This window comes from Haliotis cracherodii, unplaced genomic scaffold (assembly GCF_022045235.1).
Source record: "Haliotis cracherodii isolate W230 unplaced genomic scaffold, xgHalCrac1.p SCAF_4, whole genome shotgun sequence".
Taxonomy (NCBI): Eukaryota; Metazoa; Mollusca; class Gastropoda; order Lepetellida; family Haliotidae; genus Haliotis; species Haliotis cracherodii.
Genome location: NW_027266297.1, coordinates 19426655 through 19452042, shown reverse-complemented (window position 1 = coordinate 19452042; position 25388 = coordinate 19426655). Strand labels below are relative to the sequence as shown.

Below are 25388 nucleotides of genomic sequence, written 5' to 3'. Positions count from 1 at the left end.
CACGCAATTGGGATCGATGACATGCATCAACCAAGTCAGCGAGCCTGAAGACCCGACCCCGTTAGTCGCCTCTAAAGACAAGCATAGTCTGGGTTGCTGAAGACCTATTCTAACCCGGATCTTCACGGGTCTGCAACTTGTGTGAGTGGCCGGTGATACCCTTTATGCGAACAACTGGTCTCATCACTGTTTTTTAGTGACCCAGTCATATAATTTTGAACGCTACTTTGCCTTTTACGACCAATGGAATCTGTTTCAGCAGATAATATAGACTTCTTATCCAGACTATTATTAGTCTGCGATGACGTTTTAGATTTTCATTGTAACTTTTAGTAGATTACCATAGTGGACCTCAGGTAGCGCCATTTACTATTCCGGGGAGTACAGTGTTATGTTAGAGACAAAATGTTTTTGGTCATCCCTTCAAAACGTGAGCATGCTCCACACCAATACTATGAAATGATCGGTCCTTAAAGAATCAATGAAATTGGCGAGGGATGGAGCTTCCCCTGGTGTAGATTCCACTTGCTTCTGAATAATATAATGCGTTCGATATCAGAACCTGATACATCAACTCATAGAGTGAGTGAGTGAGTATGGTTTTACGCCGCCTTTAGCAATATTCCAGCAATATCACGGCGGGGGACACCAGAAATGGGCTTCACACATTGTACCTATGTCGGGAATCGAACCCGGGTCTTCGGCGTGACGAGCGAACGCTTTAACCACTAGGCTACCCGACCGCGCCTCAACTCATAGACGTAGGGCCACAATGAACATGACCAGCAGTGCTCAGTGCCAATGTCAATGGCCACTGCACCTTGATTTGGGGTTATGTACTGGAGCATGCATAAATCATAAACGCAATTCTAAAATATGTATAAGCTTCTTAAAAAACCCATCGATCATCAGTTCTTTTTAAACTGGAAAACCTACAAGATATCGGTGCAGTTTACACAAGGTAGTATATAAAGAAATGTATGTGCATGTTAAACCAACTTTCAACATCCTGGCGTTTTAGACTTCTAAAAAGCACAACATATTTTCCGTATACAAGTGTAGAAACTGAGTAGTGTACAAACATGCAGGGTACGTGTAGTATAGATCATCGATAATCTAGAGTCAACATTCAGGTGTACACAGGTACTTGCAGATGGTGATCAATACCGGATGGTCACGCTGACATCCAAAGTTGGCAATGACAAGGGTTGTTATCGATGTGTCAATCCCTGCTTCAAGCCTGCAGGTCTTAGTTGTGTACTTCAACATTTGTAACGGATAGGGCCAAGCTTGCAGACACATACAGTAACTACATGAAAGAATGTTGCAATACTAGGGGCAACGGGTATACTGTCTGAAACAGATGTGATAGGTTGTCAGCGATATGACAACCTTTAGTTTCACATCAGTAGTGTGTGCAACAAGGATCGCATTAGTTTGGACCTCGTTGGTCACTACCCCGTTAGAGAAGCCATCGTTAATCTGAACCACGTTAGTCCTCGTTAGTCTGAACCACGTTAGAATGGGTAACGTCAGACCGGTCCTCGTTAGTCTGAACCACGTTAGAATGGGTAACGTCAGACCGGTCCTCGTTAGTCTGAACCACGTTAGAATGGGTAACGTCAGACCGGTCCTCGTTAGTCTGAACCACGTTAGAATGGGTAACGTCAGACCGGTCCTCGTTAGTCTGGACTACTATAGTCCTGACCATTTTTGTCTGGACCCCATTAGTCTGGACAGCTTTAGTCTCTACCACGTTAACCTGGACTTCGTTAGTCACTACCACGTTAACCTGGACTTCGTTAGTCACTACCACGTTAACCTGGACTTCGTTAGTCTCTACCACGTTAACCTGGACCTTATAAGTCTCTACAAAGTTAACCTGGACCTCGTTATTCTGGACCACGTTATTCTTGACACTGATAGTCTGAATTTTCTTACTTTGACTTTGTTAGTCTCGATCCCGATTTAAGAAGTTTCTACCTCTGTGGTCTAGGCGACGTTTGTCTGTGCCACATTAGTCAGGAAATCGTAAGTCTTGTTATAATTCTGTACCACCTTAGTCAGGAAATCGTCAGTTATGTTATAAATCTGTACCACGTTAGTCAGGAAATAGTCAGTTATGTTATAAATCTGTACCACGTTAGTCAGGAAATCGTCAGTCTTGTTATAAATCTGTACCACGTTAGTCAGGAAATAGTCAGTTATGTTATAAATCTGTACCACGTTAGTCAGGAAATCGTCAGTCTTGTTATGAATCTGTACCACGTTAGTCAGGAAATCGTCAGTCTTGTTATAAATCTGTGCCACGTTAGTCAGGAAATCGTCAGTTATGTTATAAATCTGTTCCACGTTAGTCAGGAAATCGTCAGTCTTTTTATATCTGTACCACGTTAGTCAGGAAATCGTCAGTTATGTTATAAATCTGTACCACGTTAGTCAGGAAATCGTCAGTCTTGTTATAAATCTGTACCATGTTAGTCAGGAAATCGTCAGTCTTGTTATGAATCTGTACCACGTTAGTCGGGAAATCGTCAGTCTTGTTATAAATCTGTACCACGTTAGTCAGGAAATCGTCAGTTATGTTATAAATCTGTACCACGTTAGTCAGAGAATCGTCAGTCTTTTTATATCTGTACCACGTTAGTCAGGAAATCGTCAGTCTTGTTATAAATCTGTACCTCCTGGCTTGCAACTCGGTTGTCAGGATCACAAAGCCCCCATAGTCCACATATCACTCCAACCCAGGTATTTTCCGTAGAACTAACATGATCACTCGACCCCTATTTCTTCGCCTATTTCAATAAGTCGCATGACAACTAAAGCGCCTCAGTACCCCTATAGGTACATGAAATGAGAAATTATGTACGGCCAGTCATCTCGAACATGAATACATTTAGGTATACCCTCATAAGCTTTCGTAGATTTAACACACAACAAGGCGTATAACGACGTATGGAATAATAAAGTATATATATGCTGTTGATCTAGAATGAAATAACATCATTGTTCCGCTAACGATAAAATTACCTGTCTCCCCATTCCGATGTATAACACTATCTCCACGAGGTCCGCTTCAGTAAACGTCAATGAACTGATACAAATGCACATAAAAAACCAACTGTTAACAAGTCCACTTACTTCCGAAAGCAAACCAATTTCTGAACTTTGCAAAGTTCAAATTTACTTTAAGCATCAAGAATATTTACCAATATCCATTTCAAAATAGAACACAGCTTACCTGAAAGCGGCGTCACAAACACCTGCCCGGACCGATTCTACCCCCGTCTACCGTGATTATCAGCTTTAATATGGATCAGAATTGTCCCAAAGAGTCACAAGGACCTTTCCCACCCCGACCCTACACCTAGTCACCCCGAGTTCGTATGTAGCACAGTGTTAATCTGTTACTATTTTCACGCACCGATCTGCATCTTAAAAACCATCTTCCGCGCACTGACCAAAATACCTCAGCGGGTCTGCAATTTCAAAACTGTCCACGGTGCTCATCTTCCGTCAATGTGTAATGCTGCTTCCTCCTCCTTCACACCTGACCCTCCGCTGCCATCCCCTGCCTGACACATGGGGAACAAAATCCCCATCAGCCGTCTGGATAACACACCGGAACGACACAGGAGCCGTCCGTTCTTTGATAAACACGACGTATTTACGGGTTTCTTAAGTTCACATGTTTGAAACTTTTAAGGAAACTTTTACATCAGCATTCGATGATTTTCTTTAATACGATCAATCCGGGAAGGGGAGATCATGGTGTTTATTCAAACAGATACGATATAGGATGGATCTAGTGCATGTATAGGATGGATCTAGTGCATGTATAGGATGGATCTAGTGCATGTAGCGAAGGACATGTCCTGAACAGTGATGTGTGTCTTTATAGAGTGCATCAATTGTTTGACTCGTAGGGATTTCGTATAGACGTACAAGTTGGTACGGAAATAATTCTTGAATGTTGAATATCTTTACTATGCTCACCGTCAAAAGAGTGACTGAGTGAATGAGTATGGTTTTACGCCGCTTTTAGCCATATTCCAGCAATATCACGGCGGGGGACACCAGAAATGGGCTTCACACATTGTACCGTTGTCGGGAATCGAACCCGGGTCTTCGGCGTGACGAGCGAACGCTTTAACCACTAGGCTATCCGACCGCACCCACCGTAAAAAAACACGAACCATAGAAACATATTGAGAAGTATGTACGTTAAGAAGAGATTTTCCAATGTGTACCACTTAATGACAAAACGTACAATCAGTCAAATGTTACCACAGAGTGTCTTTATTCTTATCATGAAATGCTGCACGTGATTTCCAAACTTTACACGCTAATCCTGCACGAGACAAATGGTGCTTTTCAAGTCATGGATCTATGACGTCACATGTGATGCGTCCACACAACATACCAGTATGTGCGTTTGTGCATCGAACGAATCTGATGTCTCTTGAATATGAGAAAGTCAACCAACATGTATGGTATTTGCGTAATTGGCGGTGAGTATATTAGGTGAATGAGTGAGTGAGTTGGGTTTAACGCCGCTTTTAACAGTATTCCAGTTATATCACGGCGTGTCAGCTTAATGTGGGAGGAAAGCCCGAAGTGATGCAGGTCTCAGACATTTACCACTTCGGTGAAACCCACGAGCACGGGTATGGTACTGACAAACCTAGAAACATAATCGGGGCGAACCGGGATTCGAACCCACAATCATAGGTTTCTGGCGTGCCCAAGGGACGCAACTCTGCACATCGAATCGCGGCGCCTTAGACGACTGTGTCACCCGTGCCCCCGAGTATATTAGGGCCAATATTGTGATAGTATCAGTTGGAATAGTATTATTAGGAGCACCACTACCAAACTACTGTGTATTTCCTGCCTATTCCATCACTTGAGTGTCTGGTTTGTGTACAGTTCGCCCTCACAGCAGTACTGCTGTGCTACGTCAGGCAACAAACACAAAGCCTTTTTATGCAATTGTGTGAGCTGCGGGTGTAACATGTAGGGCAGGACATGCCTACAAATTTTGCGAACACCTGGTGTCATCACTGACTTTCAGAGATCCATTCATATTTTTCACCGCTAGTCTGCCTTTTATGCCAAATGGAATCTGTTTCGGCGGATAATCGAGGCTGATTGTTCTCTGACGTTCACGTTTTATTGTCGCTCGATATGGTGGTTTGCCCTTGTCTGCTATTTCCTGGGCTATTGCAGGGGGAGTTGTTATTGGTTTAAAGGAGGAAGCGCTTAAAACCTGAAGTAAAACTTTACATTTATAAATAGGTTGATGTCACATGGTGTATTGTTACAGTTTGTTTTGTTTGTTAGTTGTTTATCGCTGCATTCAGCAATATTACAGCCACATGACGACAGTCTGTAAATAATCGAGTCTGGACCAGACAATCAGGTAATTGACATCATGGGCATCGATCTACGCAGTTGGGATACTGTCAGCGAGCCTGACCACCCGATCCCATTAGTCGCGTCTTACGACAAGCATAATCGCCTTTTCCGGCATGCATGGGATGCTGAAGACCAATCCCTCCCAGATCTTCACGGGTCCCCTGTAATCCAATATATCCATTGGAGTTGATGAACATCAGTATTTCATTAACATTTTATAAGATAAGATAATGTGGTATCGAGTAAGTCTTTATATACCGAATAGCCATAAAGGTACATCTTTATATTATCATTCCATTTCAGCATGTAGTTGTGATAGATTTGTTGGAAAGTGATTTTGGATTTGATATGTAATGCGTCGATTTTGTGACAAATATGCATGTTACGTCACAGGTAAGTCTCGAATATGTCAAGATGACCTACAATCAACCAGGGCAGACATTGTAACTGGCGTCCCATACTGCAGGTGAAACGTCAACGAAAAACCTCAGAATCCTTTTAAGTCAGATTCCAAGCTTTTTCAACCAGTAGGCTCGTCAGACATTTTCTATGAACTAATTCACAGTCACACCCGCTGTAAATATTCATTTAAATATATCTACACCACTCTCTCTGGAACATACCTAGCGGAGGTGCAAATCAATTAAGCATTCCTTTCTTAAAGCCGACAAGGCTATTGCTTGGAATTTTTAATGAATAATACACTTGAACAATCAACATGCCAGCAGACGTTTACAGGAAGCTATGTTTAATAATCCAGATGTCATTCTTTTATTGTCTGAAGAAAACAGGACAAATTCACATGAATCTAATGGAATTCCACACCGATCCCTTCCCACTCGTACATCAGATGTAAAACGCCCATACTCAATTCGATGCAGAAATCGTGTGTACTTGATAAGGCCAAAAACAAAATGTGTGTTTACTGTTTCAGCCCATCCAAAATCGGATAGGTAGATTGGGTTTCATTTAAAAAAAATAAATATATTTGAAAAACGAAAATTTGCAACTTTGTCAGAAAAATCCTGCTATTTATTGATAATTAAGTACTCATATGGAAGATAATGACGGGTTTATTATCTATAGTGAAGCGCAACAAGGTTACGCTAGTAACCTGATATTCAGAAGAGATTTGGTTCAAATTGAGAAAATAATGCTTCAGTGTTGGGGGATTTATGCTGAAACATATTTTTTGCGGCGACGAGTTCTAAAACTGATTTCTATCTAATATAAATACCTCTACAAGAATAGGTATTTTCTCTGTCGATAACAACTCCCCTGCGTCAATCAAAAGCCATACATCTTATCGACATGGAGCATAATCTACTTCTCTTATCTAACGAATATCCGTTCTCAAACACACAGACACGGACAGTGTAAGAGGGGCGACAACTGAAGACTTTATACGTCTGGCGCGGCTCCAAATAAGTAAGTGAAAATGACAACAGGCAAGGTTAGAGGTTATCGAGGGGGTACGAGGGAGGATATAGGTATGCTTTGTGGACTATCCCGTGCTTAAGAATCAATCACGTTATAGACGATCGATATCACGACGCTGGTCTTAAAGGCACGCTGTCAGTTCGTGTTTGTTTTGTTTTGGAGTTAGGTGTTGGGTATGAGTGCGTGGATGTTTGGCGTTGTCCGCCTTCTTTCAGTGATATCATGGGTGCTTCTAACTATCTAATTGGTCTTGGGCGGGTTAACATGGCGGTGATCGAAGTAAATCCCAAAGCACAGCGTCAAACAAATTTAGATAAGTTAAAGTTAATTTTGGTAAGAAGTTTTGGTTTGATAATAAACATGTCAATTATTTCACTGAAATAAATTGTCAAGAGATGATATGGTTAATAAATTTAGATACCTCGTCGTTTAATTTGTGATTCAAATCTATCTTATTAAAAAGTACGATATTTGTCTACGATTTACAGTAATAGTATCAGAATCGACCTTTTCCCACAAACAATAACTCTATCATCTGTTTCGGCGGATAATCGAAATGTTCTTCCCTGACGTTGACGTAGACTCATTCAAATGCATTGAGTGAGTGAGTGAGTGAGTTTGGTTTAACGCCGCTTTTAACAGTATTCCAGTTATATCACGGCGTGTCAGCTTAATGTGGGAGGAAAGCCCGAAGTGATGCAGGTCTCAGACGTTTACCACTTCGGTGAAACCCACGAGCACGGGTATGGTGCTGACAAACCTAGAAACATAATCGGGGCGAACCGGGATTCGAACCCACAATCATAGGTTTCTGGCGTTCCCAAGGGACGCAACTCTGCACAGCGAATCGCGGCGCCTTAGACGACTGGGCCACCCGTGCCCCTCAAATGCATTGATTTTTAATGTCATCTTTGTTTTCCAGTGTATTCTTTCTCAGTTGTAAGGTCCCTGGTCGCATGCTGCCGAACTAGCGTCTTACACCTTTATCAACAAAAATAAAGTTATATGACAGAGACCTGTTGACAATGGAACAGGAATCAGATAACCCAGTGGGCGACAGCATGAGCAATAATCGTGCATCATGACACATTTGGCCAGGTTAAGTCTGAGCGTACTCATCCGACCACTATCGGATTACGTCCCTTTGGCGTCCCAGGAAGCAATGATTGTGGCTCCGAATCCCACATTCACACGGATTACGTGTTTAGGTTGGTCAGCACTATTTATTAGTATACCAGTGGACTTTGGTTTCACCAAAGGGGTACATGTCTATGACTTGCATCAGTTCGGGGTTTCCATCCACATCACGCTGACACACCTTGATGCAACTAAGCGGTGTAAAACCATACTCACTCACTCTAATATCACAAGAAGTGAATTTACAAACACACTTTGTGTAAATTGGAATTTAAGCAAACTCACTCATTCATTAAAAAGGATTACTTTCGCGTTACTTACATGTATCTGCTTGTACTAGTCCGGACTAATGACTAATTATTAATAGTGATAGCCCATTGAAATACCATGCCGAGGGTTAACATGAATAGCCCACTCACTATATTCTTAGACACAATATACTGACTCCGAGCCGGCCAGTCCTCGTCTTATCCCCTTAATGTCGAGTGCCAGGGACGTAACAAGGACCATATTTTAACCTCAATTGGGGATCAAACCACCGACATTCCGCTCTCCGGCAGACACTCTATCCACTACACCACGGAGGCGGCCCTCTCACTTCTAAACATAGTAGTAAGAGTACATTTTAAGCCTCATTACATTCCGCTAACATTGGTCCTCTGTGTCATTGTTCCCTAACAATATTCATCTCGCACTCGCCCACTGACTACGAACCAGTAAACAACCCGCCTCCCTTTAAGACCGACGCTGAGGAATCAATCAGGTTATCAGAGGTCGATAAGATCAATACGGGTCAGCGTCGGTTTTCCAATACCTGGTCGACCAATACACGATCTGTGACCTTTATCAAACAGGTGTCGAGTTTCCAGACAAGAATGTGCCACGGGGTTGATAAGACTTATACTGAATCCGGCAAGAAATCAAACAACTACCGCTTCTCTTCTCCAGCGTATTCATTATCTGAAATATATTGTTCTCATGCTAAGCTCCCACTGAAGAATGTAATAAGACCATGTGGTTCAGCCCTTGCAAGGTTATGGGACAATCCTTTGTGGATTGCACTAAATACCTGCCCAGAATCATTTATTGTTGGGCGATGGTCGGTATTTGCACACTGTGGCTTGTGTTAGTTGCTAAGCGTGTGTTGTGAGGCTGGTTCATGCACTGTTTGAGACCTTTACCGTCGAGTAGACAAAATTAGCGTCAGCATACCGTGACGTGTATATATACAATATCTATCTTCAACTTGTTTCTTAGCTGCTGTGTAGTTTGAAATATTAAATAATGTTTGTGACATTCTTGTCAGTTCTTATATACATGCAGTTAGTTGTTTCCTACATTTCACAACCTTTGAGCTACAATCGAGCAGGTTCTTTCTTCGAAGATTTCAAGGAGCGCCAAAGGACGCTTGCTAAGACTTGTTTGAGAAGGGTTACAACTTACAATGCCCCAGTAAAGGTTTCAAACAGTTTTATGTGGAGGACATTCAAAATTTGACGCATAGTGACCAAAACGAAATCAGGTGCAACTCCCTATTTTGACCCGTACCATAGTCCCATAGTGAACAATTGACTTGCCTGTGCATGTGTTTGCGACGTGTGTCACCGGTGGGCAGGATGCGTTCACCTTTTCGCGAACACCTGGTCTGCTCTTTGATAGTGAATCATTGACACAGGCTCATGATATAGTCTCAATTGTACCGTGGACTCGATTTCTTAAGATTATGGAAATGTTTTTTGTCGCTTATCACTCATAACCCATTCTGGATTCCAAGACAGAACAGGGGGTTACCCAAGCTTGTAGGAACCGACACAAATGTGGATTGGGTGGTCATCGACAGACTGGTGTCATTGTACCCTGACTCGTTGGTCATGATATCCCCGACCGATTTCCACCAGACTCAATCGGATGGGAGTGGCTCTCTTCTTGCTCTTCAATTACTAGTTTATTTATTTAATTCTTATATCAGATCAATGTTATTTTGCCTAGGAATTATTTTGTTTTGGCATCACAAAGGCCACGCTATTTTTCAACATATTTTATCTTTAACCTTGGATTCATAAAGTGTATATGCAAACTCCGACTTCCGACTTCCAACAATTCCAATACGTTCGTAAATATTAAACATCGGATTAAAATATTTCAAACGCCGCGACATTATGAAAAACGCCTTCCGGATTTCAATATTTTTAGCAGATTAAAATCCTTCATAAATCCATTAAGTCACGATACACAATGCAATCAGTTCAACTTTTCCAAATTTTGAAAATTCATACACATATTCGCATTTACCGATACGCCCATATTTACTGAAATAAACCCTCTTGCTCAGTCAACAACGACATCAGACAACGGCGTTAGCAACTCGCCAACATCAGACGAGGCGGGGAGGCTACACAAACAAGAACATACCACCATGACTGTTAGTGTCTGACCGGTGGGACTCACGCGCTAATTTTAGAATTCCAGGAACTGGGAAGAACCGATGCTGTGTCAAAAACGGATTAAAAGCCTTAAAACGCAAATCTCCTACACCAATGGGTTTTTCAAGATAATGGGCGTAGGTCGATTGATGCATTCAGTTATGTTTCGAGTTTGAAGAGTTGTTAGGAAAGTAATACTGTTGGATGTTTTTTCTCTTTGTTCTAATGAATCTAGGCGTTGTTTTTTTACAGCGTTTTGAACAAGGATGCAAGAATTAGCGACCTTGCCCTTTCATGTAAATAACTGGAGGTTTAAAAAAATATAATTGTATCAACTTTTACATTTATACCAATATTTAAATAAAGTTAGATACAAAATTTGATTTGTTTAAGCAGCAATACTGGCTTAATAACAATTAGGACGTCACATGTTGCATATTATTGTCAAACAAAAGCAAACAAATCAGTGAATCTTACAACTTTGTATGGCGGATGGCGTTATTACAAGCACGTGTTTTCAGAAAGATAGTCCTGCTCATAGTTTAATATAGTAAATATAGATTTGATCCAAGGAAGTAAACATAATAAACAAAGGAATGTATCGTAAATCGTGATGGTTGTCGATATGTGTTTTCTGGCGTTAATGCACTAAAGTTCATGCACTGAATCGTGAGCTAATGTCTATTATCTGAACTCGATGAATCACAGATAAACGCCGAAATGTGGAGACTTGAACTATTTTCACTTGTGGTAATTATACAGACGGTCAGCTGACAGCACAACCACGAGACGGCACAGGGTGGTATTAAAGTAGTATTAAAATACTAAAATTCAAATGACAGGGCACTAGTCATCAATGTATATTTGCCAGTTGAAAGTAAAGCAGCGATACGTCAACATTGACATCCCAGGGGAAATAATGCCAATGACAGATGCATATGATAAGGGCGTGGAAGGGAAACAGCAGGGGATGCATAGGTTTTTAACAAGTTCAATCAGTTCCTTTAATGCTGCAATTCTGCAATTCTTTTTTAAGGGTACGGGTTAGTATCTGCAATATTCAGTCCAATACGTGGTGACCATGCTGAATCTATGGATGCCTGCTGAATGACACCGGGTCATAACGTTGTAATGAACAATTCAAATAACATTGATAAAACGTCTTCCTTTAGGGTAAAGGATTGGGAAGCGTGCTAGCGGTATCTGATGTGTTAGGTTTTAGGGAATTTTTCCTCAAATCACTGTTATATGTATATCGCCAAAGGCTCAGCCATCTGGAAGCAGTGATCCATTTCAAATATATTTTTGAGTGCAAACAAGTCATGAATCTATCCCAAATGTGTCATAAATTTAAGAAATATATATTGTAAGTAAGCGAACGTTTATGAGAAGCATTTTTTTCTAAAAGTCCCCGACACGACACCAATATTTGAAAGGCTAATCTTGTAATAATCACAATCACACACTATCTGAGTGAGTGTTTGTTTGCTTGTTAGTTTGTTGCTTAACGCCGCACTCAGCAATATTCCAGCGGCCTGTAAATAATCGAGACAATCTAGTTATTGACATCATGAGCGTCCATGCAGTTAGGATCCGGTAACACGCAATCAACCAAGCTACCGAGCCTGAGCACCCGATCCCTTAAGTCGCCTCCCACGACCGGCATAGGTTGCTGGGGGCCTACAAAGGCAGATCCAGAGGGGGGGGGGGTGGGGGTAGGGGGGGGGGGGGGGTGGTGGTGGGGGGGGGGCAGTACTCCACCGTCCCCTCCCCAATGTACCCAGTGAAGTATGTAGTAGGCAGTAAAATTATCTGAGAGAGGATTTTAATATTTGGGACCACTCCCCTTTAAAAAAGCTGCCCTTGGCCTACATTCTTACCTTGAAGCCTTACCGGTTAGGAGTGATTGAATACGGAACTGGAACTGACGCGGGTCTTATACGCTTACCACGACCATACATATGGTGCTGGCAGACCACAAAAAATCTAGGATTCGAACCCACAATAAGCAGAACCTATCGGCGCTACACTGAAGTAATCACTCAGACAAATACGAACAAACTTTCAGTGTAACGAACTGACAAAAGATTAACAAATATCTAACAAATATCTAACAAATATATTTACAAACATGTTTTAACGATGTTGACGACACTTTCAGAACAAAGGTTCCAAATCACAACCCTGGAGATACCCAAGAAACCCGACGTACAAATAACATGGCACCCGACTGACTTCCAGTGAAGGGGATATTGTTTCAAAATACATTGAAATATTGTCAGATTACACAATTTGTATATAAATAACACATGTCAGAATGTCCACACAGGCAATATGTTAGCCAAATATGTCCGTGTATTTATTCATTGCTACAACTCACGCTCATGTCGAGCTAAACAATCGCGCAGCGGAATTCGACACCGTTCTCCGGAAAATACCAGCCAACAATCCGCTTCCAAATATTCGTTTGTATGTTTGAATAATTTACATGTTTGTACACTAACTTTTCCGAAGCAAAATTATTGATTGTTCTGCAGGTGTATGGAGAAAATGAATGGTAGCGTTTTGTGCTGAGTAAACTAGGAACGTGTTTTGCAGACATTTTAGCACGACAGGGACAGTGGATCACATCCATACTTTGGTACACATGGTCAAAATATCAGCAGTTATTGTTGACACTCATTATTATTTGTTTGTCGATTAACACTGCAGTCAACAATATTTCAGATATTTAACGGCGGTGGGTAAACAATGGACCCCGGACAAGACAGTTGGCAGCTTTTATGTCCACTGACCACAGCTACTACAAGCACCTCTGAGGCGTCCGCTTTTAACATTTTTAAAGTCATGTGAGGCGTCCGCCTTCAACATTTTTAAAGTCATGTCATTTTACCCATGTGGGGGAATTGAACCGCGTCTTCGATGTGACGAGTATACGCTTCAAGCACAATCGCTCCAAACACATATAAAGAACAAGGGACAACGGCTATTGTGGGACAGCAATGATAATATGATTTAAACGTGAAGGTCACACGGAAATTAAACCTCCATTGCCTCTATACGAATCATACAGTAGCAACTGTGTTCGTTAATGACCTATAGTTCCCATTCAGGCCATTGTGTGCCGATAGGGTGGTCGTCTTTGTTCACGACCCCGTTTAAACGCTCACAAGCAATTACATCACACAAGTCCGTGTCCAAAGAACATTGACCATTCCCCAGAGATCAGCCAGGTTGAAAAACTCTATTCTGGCAACAAATAAACTAAGGTAACCACGATATGGGCTGATGTGATATGTGCATGGGCCCGGGTTGAGGCTGTTAATTATTGTCAAACAATAAGAGGATTTATATCCACGTCGCTTGACCGACCGGCCAACCCTGTAATGTGACAACTGGTTCTTTGGCTGGTTTACGATATAACGTTGTGCTCACACCTTTAGAAGGACCTCGGTCAGTTAATATCCTGCAAACGCAGGGGGTAGTTTTCCGACCGTTGATAGGATAATGATTGGGATCCATTATTGAATCGATCTGATGGTAATATTTGACCCCGATCAGCGACGCTTAACCAGGACAATAGGAGTGATGACTACCCGGACTATTGTACTTCCATGCCTGACGCTTCAGGAATGAATTGTTAGGACGAAAGTGAGTGGGGAACTTTATATCTGCTTTTACTAAGTACCACGCAATATTTCAAACATATTGCGCATGCAGTGCTAGTGTTGTGGCTCAGCGCTGGCTCGTCACCCCTAAAGCTCGTGTCCGACTCCCTACATGCGTACAATTCGTGAAGCCCAGTCCTGGTGTCCTCCGATGTCATATCGGATAAAGATTGTTAAAAGCGGCTTAAACCCATACTCACTCACTCACTCAAGCAACAGTGAGTGAGTTTGGTTTTACGCCGCCTTTAGCAATATTGTAGCAATATCACGGCGGGGGACACCAGGAATGGGCTTCACACATTGTACCCATGTCGGGAATCGAACCCGGGTCTTCGGCGTGACGAGCGAACGCTTTAACCACTAGGCTACCCGACCGCCCCTTCAAGCAACAGAGAGAGTGAGTGAGTTGGGTTTAACGCCGCTTTTAACAATATTCCAGTTATATCACGGCGTGTCAGCTTAATGTGGGAGTAAAGCCCCAAGTGATGCAGGTCTCGGATGTTTACCACTTCGGTGAGACAAACTTAGTGGATTCGATCCCACGATCATAAGTACCTGGCGTGCCCAAGAGACGCAACTCTGCACATCGAATCGCGGCACCTTAGATGACTGGTCCACCCGTGCCCCCAAGCAAGAGAGAATGCAGTTATTAACAATTATTCAGTCACCGACAAAACAAACGTGAATATCAAGCATGTTGGTCAATACAGGAAGACGTACTCATATTCAAGAGATATTACATTGGTTCGATGCACAAACGAACACATGCGTATGTTGTGTCAGCCGACGTTCATGAACGCGTCACATGTGACGTCATAGATGACTCGAGATGCGCCATTTATCTCGAGCAGGATTAGCGTGTCAAATTTGGAAATCACGTGCAGCATATCGTGATAAGAATAAAGACTCTCTGTGGTAACACTTGACTGATTGGGAGTTTTGTCCTGAAGTGGTACACATTGGATCTCTTCTTAACGTAAATACTTCTCTATATGTTTCTATGGTTCGCGTTTCTTTTGGCGGTGAGTTTATAATATAAGTGAGGATTCCGAGGCAGTATTGCTCCCCTGTATGTTTGTCGTACCAGTGGAAATACTGATCACGTGATTACAACGTGAGACCAAGGTTACTGAATATGATCGTACAGCGTGGATCGTTGCTCGTTCTGTCAATCACTGGTTTGCCTGGTCCAGACTAGACTATATGTATGCGGCGTGTTACAGCTGGACTGTTCCTGTTCGTGGCAGGAATACTCAATGCTTCACTCCAAAGGCATCTATCAAGATAAGTTATTTCGAGTGGCAATGGGTGGCTCAGTGGTTAAAGTACTGACTAAGACTGTGGTTCGATTCCCCACGTACAGTGCGCGAAGCTCATTCATGTACCCGTCGCTGTATAGCTGGAACATTGTTACAAGCGGCTTAAAAACAAATTCATATGCCCACTTACGAATGGCGACCGCAATAACCCAATGTTCCTGAACAGTACGAAATCTTCCTATTACTAAACCAATACGTGAAGATACTTTACCAAGAAAACAAGAAAAAAACCATGTTACACTTAAAACAAAGTGTCAGGTGATTCATTTCACGTGTTAATATGTATACAATAGTTGATGCGTATTACGTGTATACAGAACGTGTGTGTGTGTGTGTACGACATGGGGCAAACATTAGGTGTTTTTTACATTTTGGTACACATTCAATCTTAAAGCCATTAAACAAATTTATAACATTCCTCTGTAGAAATAAAAATCATATGAGCATGTGACAGACCTCGTGTTTAACACCACAAGCACTTTAACTAATCCCTTTATCAAATACAAACAAATTGGGTTTTTTAAAGAAAAAAATCACAAATGCAATGAATTGGTTGTAACCGGTGTGTATTTCATGCTGAATGTAACGGTTTAAAAACTGGTCAATAATCGCACTGGTACGAACGTCCATCGTTGTTCGTCAAATTAGAACTTCATTCTTTGATTTTCGTTTAAACAAGCTCTACATCCATAACGCAAGCTGACATAATTCCTGTGCGTGTTCTAATTGGGAGAGATGACAGGACCGCGTTGGGTCGATACCAATGTGAGCCCGGCAAATAGGTGAACAAATGATTGTTCACAATCGTAAACGTGAAACACAAACAAAATGGCAGTTGATGAACCCCCGAGATAAGCAGGTTCGTTACTCACGTTTTGAGGGGGGTGGCAGACACGTTATGGGTAGTAGCATTGCAGATTTGCTTTGTTTGTTGGGGAATCAAAACGAGAGATATTTTCCAAGTGGGGATTTAATCTATCATCCTTGAAAAAACAATCGGTCTCTGTTAGACTCGTTTCAACGTTTTTTTCTACGTGACAAAAGCGACTGATAATTATGTTGAATAAATGTTTATGTACAATTATCTTTAGAATCTCTTAGATCCAAACATGTGTGGCTTGTTCGATACACGAAAAGTATTATGACGTTTTGTTTGTTTGTTGTTTAAAGCCGCACTCACTAATATTCTAGCTACAGGATGGCAGTGTGTAAATAATCGAGTCTGGACCAGACAGTCCACTTTTGGACATAATGAGCATCGGTCGACGCAATTTGGATGCGATAACATGCATCAACTAAGTCAGAGAGCCTGACCACCCGCCTCTTACGACAAGCATAGGTTGCTGTAGGCCAGTTCTAACCCGGATCTTCACGGGTCGTGTCCTAAAGTACAATCCGTGTTTATAAAAACAACAACACCTTGATCATGTGCTATACTGCCATCCTTCAACATAACATAATCTGCTGATATAATTACAACAGTTACTGTATCGAATATGATTCGTTAAAATTTTAAAGATAAAAGATTGACGACGTGAATCATTTCACACAAGAACATTATCGGGGGACTGAGTGAGTTGGGTTTAACAAGCTTTGAAAAGTACTTTGGTAATATGTTGTGTACGTTTAATGCAGGAATCATTATCAGGGGAAATCTGGGAGTAGAACTCACGCTCAGAGAATCATGCACGCCTAGCGGACGCAACTTCGACTATTGGGCCACCCGTGCCCGAATATTAGTGAAATGGTTAGACAAAAGCCTTTCCATAATCACAAGAAATCTCTGCTGTACACAAAAAGCTGAATACCTCTTATGAAAACCCAGTGATGTAATGGGCTTGCCATGGGAAGCACCATGGGAGGTTTAAATGGTGACATGTCAGTAACGCAACAGCCTTACCTCAAGGCAAGTCTGGTACAATCCGAGATTAGACTGTCAGCGCGAAATTCCATGATGTTCACCTCAAAGGCTATGAGACAACTCTGGAGATGTTTAACACAGACTCTCATATAAACTTTAAGAATGGCGACCTGGCAAGCTAATATTGCACACGTAGCATATAGGGCATTAATGCCGTGATTTTTTTTCTAAACGGTGTCTACGAAAATAACCTACGTGACAGTACTTACTGCACCTGTCCCTAAAAAGCAACAAGCAAAACGAAAACAATAGACAAGCATGTAGGTATGCATGCTGCCATTTTTATTTCGGGCGCCTTCAAAGACGAGTGACAGTGAACTTGGAGTCCTAGTTGAAGTGCAGATTTTAACGAATCTCGACCTTGTCGCATGCAACAAGGGACAAATTCTCCGGGGGTGAATCGGAGAGAGTCACTATTGTGTTGGGGGCCGGTACCCCCCTGGCGTTAAATACATCTGGATATTTTTACCTGGGGGCCTCTAGCCCGGGGGTCTGAGAAGCGTGTCACCAAGTACAGAACGCGCGACAGGGGGTCTTCGTTGTAACAGAGCCTTGTTTCTCTCGGAGTGAAACGTGACAGAGGTCCGTTTGTCCAGCAACTGGGCATATCATGCGATTATCGTATTTGAAGAAAGGGGTTTCAGTTTTCGCATTCGTAACAGCAAAGGGCGAAAACTGAATTTGACAGCCATCGTACTCACCAGCTGGTGTACAGTATTACATTAATATTGATCATTATTACAGCCAGGTTATTATCTGCATCACTAATATCGGTTCTATATAATGTTTCAATGGGAAGATTCTATGAAACAGGCTATTTTGCTCCAGGACATTTTTCTCTGTGTGAAGTAAAACAATTTCTTACATTATTTTATCAGAACATCCGATTTCTAAAGTGAACAATTTATCTTTTTTGGACATGTTATGTTCATCGAACATTTTCCGGAAGGGATTCTGCGCACACATAAGAATGTGAAATCACTGTTTCATGTTTTCTGTCAGAGGTTTCAAGGACGTCTGTCGTGTGCCCTTAAGAGTGAGTGAGTGAGTGAGTGAATATGGTTTTACGCCGCCTTTAGCAATATTCCAGCAATATCATGGCGGAGGACACCAGAAATGGGCTTCACACATTGTACCCATGTCGGGAATCGAACCCGGGTCTTCGGCGTGACGAGTGAACGCTTTAACCACTAGGCTACCCGACCGTCCCTGTGCCCTTAAGAAGAAAGGCTAAGCTAAATGTCACAACGATGAATACTGAAGGGCAAATCTAAATCTGAGAACATAGTGAAATATCAAGCTCTCTTTATATTGATATATACCCTTAAAACACATAATTGAATACAGACATTAATATTTTAGTTCTGGTGGTTTTCTGAAATAGTTTGAAAATTGTTGTCAACCTTTTGTGAGGTGAGGTGACGTGAAATTGGGTTTAACGTTGCGTCCAAGATTTTTGGACTTAAATAGCGACGTGCATGCGTGTGTGTGTGTGTTTGTGTGTGTGTGTGTGTGTTTGGACTAGTCCGGACTGATGCCGATTTATAGTGCCAGCTCACTGAGATACCATCCTGCAGGTTACCCCAATCAGACACAGTATACCGACTCCGAGCCGACCAGTCCTTGTTTCAGACTCTTAATGCCGAGAGGGGCGGTCGGGTAGCCTAGTGGTTAAAGCGTTCGCTCGTCACGCCGAAGACCCGGGTTCGATTCCCGACATGGGTACAATGTGTGAAGCCCATTTCTGGTGTCCCCCGCCGTGATATTGCTGGAATAATTGCTAATAGCGGCGTAAAACCATATTCACTCACTCACTCACTTAATGCCGACGCCAGACAGAGTAACAAGTACCATCTTTCAACGTCTTTTGGTATGACGCGGCCGGGGATCGAACCCCAAACCTTCCGCTCTCCGGGCGGACGCTATACCACTAGACCACAAGTCAACGTTTTGTCTTAATGTTAAGTTCACACCAAAAAATAATATCGCAAACAGATGAAAATAATGCTCCCTCGCTTCAGCGTAACAGGGGTAGACACCACTGGTCATATCCAACTAGTTTGCAGCTCATATTGGACCAGTGGTTATGTCTTCCATCTTTTCAGTATGGCTCGATGATTACCTTTAAATCTCTGCAGAAGCAGTCCCGTTTGACTAATGATGAGCTGATGGGCTCTCAAGTCCGACCTGTTCACCCTTGGACCAGCGAAGATGAGGGACATTGAGAGAGTAGAATGTGTAAGTGTCTCTTTATCAGGAGTGCATAGGGAGACATGTCATGTTCTTTATCAACGTCACGATGTTCTTTGGAGATAGGGTGTTCCTGCTACTGTCATGTTTATTGTCCGTATAGGCCATCTCAAGGCTGCGAAAACACCTGTAGATATCTCATGGTCACTTAGTTGCGCTGTCATCTCTTTCAGTCAACTCCCAGCTGTAGTTGACAAAGAAAGGTGCGTGAATAACTGGGCCAGCCAAACCTGTGGCTGATAGCTTTGTTTGTTGTGAAACGCCTCCCTCGGCAATATTCCAGCTATATGAAGGCGGTCTGTAAATTATCGAGTCTGGACAAGACATTCCAGAGATTGGCATCATGATGAGCCTCGATCCATGCAATTGGGATACGATGACATGCATCGACCAAGTCAGCGAGCCTGACCACCCGATCCCGTTAGTCGCCTCTAACGACAAGCATGGTCGGCTTTTACGGCAAGCATGGGTTTCTGAAGACCTACTCTACCCCGGATGTTCACGGGTCCGTGGAAGCACTGCAACAGTACACCAGGAAGGATTCATACAATCAATGATCCACTGATCCACATTTCCTCCACTCCGACGACAATCACAGGATCTGGTCCTCAACAAAAAGGCTGTTGTTTTCAGAACAGTCACACATTCATCTGTTTCACACTAAGAAATATCACAGCATCTGAAAGTCCAAGCATCAATCCAGACCGTTTGGGTACGGATACACACTAACACATCCAGGTCCTGTGGTAACAATCCACCAACGACCCACACGCATCAGCCATTGTGTTCATCCGATCCTAAATTATTTGTCTATAGCACAGGGACCTCTGTGAGTCAGAACCTAGCCGACGTATGTCTTTGTCAGATGGCTGTATAGAACAGCTACCCGTTGTATACGGACTATGGGTACGGGTGGCCCAGTAGTCTAAGGTGCCGCAATTCGCTGTGCAGAGTTACGTCCCTTGGGTACGCCACCTATGATCGTGGGTTCGAATCCCGGTTCGCTCTGATTATGCGTCTAGGTTCATCAGCACCATACCCGTGCTCGTGGGTTTCGTCAAAGTGGTAAACGTCTGAGACCTGCAACACTTCGGGCTTTCCTCCCACATCCTGACACGCCCTGATAGAACTTGAATACTGTTGCGAGCGGCGTGAAACCCAAATCACTCACTCGTATACGTACTCTTTACTGTCCTAAATACCAACAAGGACAGTGCAGACATTAACCACTAACCAGATATCACCGTGCACATCTATTTGCTATCAATCACGCTTCCCATGCATCCAGATTGCCTGATCTCACACGTTGATCAGATAAACGTCGGTTCGTGGTGTTATGATTATAAGTAACCGGTGCTAAGATATGAATATCTTGACATAATTGTGATTAATTGGTAAGGCTGGGGATATGTATTGATCAAAGCAGCGTGGTTTTGGACTAAGACCTGTAATGGCGGTTGATTTTCTTAATGGCCCATGTGGCATATTATGGAATGGAAATACAATCACGTGTTATGTTTCAACGTCAGGGGGGTCTGGATGCAGGGCTATCCATGTATGGTCTGTTGCTATCGTGTGTGTAAGCATGACAAACACCATGGTGTGCAACAAAGCTATGGGGACAATTTGCAGTAGGGCAAATATTTGCCCTCCCGTCAATGCTTTACATTAACTGTAGTCATATCGACAAGAGGAAGATATTGTGTGTGTGCGCGCGTGTGGATGTCTCTCTCTGTGTGTGTGTGTGTGTGTGTGTGTGTGTGTGTGTGTGTGTGTGTGTGTGTGTATATATGTGTGTTGTTGCTTAAACACGTACTCAGCAATATTATGGGTATACGACGGCGGCCTGTAAATAATCGAGAGGAACGGACAATCTAGTGATTGATAATGTGAGCAACGAGTCATTAAGTCGCCTCGTACGACCAGCATAAGTTGTTATGGACCAGGTCTATCCCGGAATTCCCAAGGGGTATTAAGATGTACATTAAATTGATCCTTTATACCAGGAAATCGACAGAAACATATCTCCATCATCATCACTCATATAAGCCAGATCGTTATTCAGTGTGCCAGGACGTTGTTGTCGGTTCTTCGGTTCTCAGGGTGGGCCAAAGGTCATAAGTGTTTACGTGGATTTTAGGCAGCGTTGCGACAAACAAAATGTATTCTTTTACAAAAACAAATACTTTTTACATTCAACAGTTCGATATGTTATGTAATACCAGTATATATGAATTACGCGTTATGTACTCAAACTTTAAAGGGATCTTTGTAAGCGAATGAGTATAGTTTTATGACACTTTTAACTATAGTCCGGCAATGTCACGGTGGGGACAGTAGAATGGACTCTACGCATCTAAACAAATCTAACCACAAGGCTACGCAAACGCCCTTTTTAAAAAGTACCCAGATGCCTTGAGCTGCACCAGAGAAAGGCGTTGTGTTATTCTCGTCATATTCGTGTGTTTCTTACTCTGGTTAAGACATCTTGTACGTATAGTATATATACTTCCTTGGCAATGTATTTGTTGTTTATCACAAAATGAAAGCCAAACTAAGTATATCAAAGACCTTAACACAGTTTTAACATTCATCCGAAGGGACCTCAATAACGATATCTAACATAACGTCTAATCTATTAACGCCTCAATCAATCCACCAGACCGTTAACTCCAAGCACCTACCTCAAGGCAAATCTATTCACACACTGGCGTAACCATTAGATTGCTTTGACTATGATGAATAAACATCTCCAGTCAAGCAATGGCCGTGTTCCGCAACACGAATTGTAAAGACCTTCAATAATCCTCTAAATTACAAATCCATTAAGTAAGAAGGTTGTATTAATTAAGACGATATGAACCTGAGATATATTGTTATTATGAAGAAATAAATACTTAAATGTGGAATTAGGGTGTCGTTGTGTGGGGTTAACCTAATTCGCTTAGCTGCATTCGAAACGTTTTGGGGTTATCGCCTCGTCCATGTGAATCGGACCAGATGGGAGTTTGGGGATTACTGAGGCAAGTTGAGTGTTGCTGGTTTCAAGTGTACTTGTATTTACGACTTCATTTGATGACTAAACTTCCCACATGCGATGAATCGTTCGTCCTTGAGGTGACAAATTTTGCAAACTCATACGGCAATTGTGTCAAAGAAAGGCCTTCGGCTCATTTGAAATCTAATCGGTGTTTTCCCGTCTATGCCTGACTAAGCTAAATAAAACAGTCCTCACCTTCATGTGTTCAGCCTTCGCGTTTGCATTTGTGTTTTTAACTTTACGATCATTCCCAACAATCCTCGACATTCATCAAAGTGTGTTTACTTTCGCGGGTCTCACTGTGACAGAATATGCCAATTATTTCTTTTCGTTTTGAAACAGTGTTCGCTACAAGTCAGATACAATTGAGCGTGTGTCCTAATCGATTTGGACATATACGCTCAGTAATAATAGCATTGGAGTTTAAGCAGACATTAGACTGTCAGCCAATATTGATTTACTTTAATCACGATTAAATATCAAAGTTGCATTGCTATACTAGATTTCAAAAGAGCATGTGTTCATGTGGTGATATTACATTTTCTATCCATTTCAGATTGACACAATTTGATATGACCAAACAATCTCAAATAAGTGAAATGCAAACAGTAAATAGGAAATCTATTTTCAATAGACCTACCCTTGAACAATAATCCTGGATCATCTAATAATTTACGTTTTTGTGAACGGGATGAAAGAGTTTTTCGGCAACCCTGAATCACGTGCAGCACAAGATTAACATGTTATGAAACGCATGGATTTATGATTGGCAGTGTAGATTTCAACTTGGCTAAGCTAATGCCTGCATTTCATGTAGCACGGGCTGAACGACCAGCCAGCCGAGTGATTGATGTAACACTCAGTAACATGGGATATATATTCATATCATAGGGAATTCCTGAACATGTGATATTACTCGTATAATTAGGAATGTGTACATTTATCTTGTACTTTTATTTCATGTTGTATATAAAGATATATATCATATATCATATTGCTACTCATTTTAACAATTATTGATCTTAAACAATCCAATTCGTTCTTAACATTTATGAATGATATATTTATTGAAGAATGTATACATGTTCATGGTTGTGTATTCATGTACCTCGGGATGGCGTTAACAGAATAAAAACCTTTGAATAAATTATATAGGCTATGTTTCCCATGATCACGAAGCTAGTCGTGACACTTACTTGAACATGCAGAGCGCAAGCATTAATTGTCATGTTTTAATATCGTGTCATCGTCATTTATTTAATTGTCTGCGTCTAAACCGTGATGTGTCTCGTCTCATACAGATCAGGTTGGTATAGGAAACAATTATCAACTACAGGAAACCACAAAAGGAAACGTTTTTTGATGTATTCTCATACATGCTTCTTTGTAATTTCCAGCTGTGTTTTTTTCAGTATGTCCTAAGATATATCAGTGATCAACTCTGTTGTTTTCTGCCTTACCTAACGCACATACGACATCCAGCACACGCCAAGATTAGACTATTTGATTTGAAATTATATATATGATGATTACACTGTTGTAGATGCGTGAAATATTTTTTCAAATAAAAATGGCACCTTTTGATAAAGCAAACTGCTAGAAACTAATACGAAAGCAAGACCGACCAACTCCACACAACAACAAACACGTTTACAGCCCGCTAGCAACGCATTTCCACAATGTATCCATGAAAAAATCCCTCTTTAGTGAGACTGTTTATATAGTCCTGAAAAGACTCTTGCCTAATATACGTCCTCTTACAACAAGCAACGGTAATGTTTTTCTTGATTGAGGCAATCACGTCTGAGAACTTAGAACAGTTTCGTCACAGTTGCACCATGTTTCTTATGTTTGTGATCGTCTGCTTTCATCGTCTCTACGTGGAAAACACCAATTCTCACTTACCTTTGAAAGAAGCCGGTATGTCCAACTGGTCGCCAGTCACCGTGTAATCATTGGCTCTTTTCTCCCACTGAAGTCGTCTGCCTAAAACAATTTTCCTCCGCCGAACTTCCAACACATGCAGAACGTCATTTTGTTCACTAGACTCAGGTATATATTTTGACAGATCTCCTTTGTAAGCTTTAACATAAAAAGGCAGACGACAGTTCGACACTATTTGCCGTAAAGTCCTCGGTCGATCGTCCCATACCATGTCTTTAGGTGTATGTTTAGAAACACTGTCAAACTCACTATCGTCCGCCATGTTGAATCAGCTTGACAACAGAACGCAGATACGTTCCATAGGTAAAATATGATCCGCCAGCGATCTCAGCTCGGTTGCGGTGCCCGGGTCATTGTTCACTGGCTCCTAGCGGGATGAACAGAACAGACCGTCTCACCCTGACCTGGAAGGAGAATACGAGTGGCCCACACTGTCCAACGGCGCGTGCCCGCCTGGGAGACTGTCAATATTCGCTAAGCACCTGACAGCCAACCAAATCAAAGGACCAGGTAAAAATAGCGAGCCGAGACTTGCAACTTTAACCGCGAACCGGTTTGTGTCGTCTGCTCGCTGGATATGCCATACCAGTTTACATACATGAAAAAGCAGTTTGAATTATTTATTCGATTGATCAAAACCATACTCGTATTTACATAAGCGCTTGTTAATTTTCTCGTAACATATTATAGATTTGACACCGCAAACGTCATATAAATTACTGTACAAGCTAGATTATATATACATCCACCTTTGATTGGGCTTTTTTCTGTTTCCATGATACATAAGATTGATAACTCATAATGTCAATATATATTTATTAATAAATA

The 25388-nt window shown here is 41.9% G+C and overlaps 1 protein-coding gene across 1 annotated transcript in view; it reads right to left on the bottom strand.

Moving 5' to 3' along the window:
* LOC139478627 (GRB2-associated and regulator of MAPK protein-like) overlaps positions 1 to 25006 on the bottom strand; it is a 55272-nt gene extending 30266 nt beyond the window's left edge. The window contains exon 1 of the mRNA XM_071261186.1: positions 24522 to 25006. Coding sequence (XP_071117287.1) covers positions 24522 to 24822 — 301 coding nt within the window. The 5' untranslated portion in view covers positions 24823 to 25006. The remainder of the gene's footprint in view (positions 1 to 24521) is intronic.
* Positions 25007 to 25388: the final 382 nt, after the last annotated feature.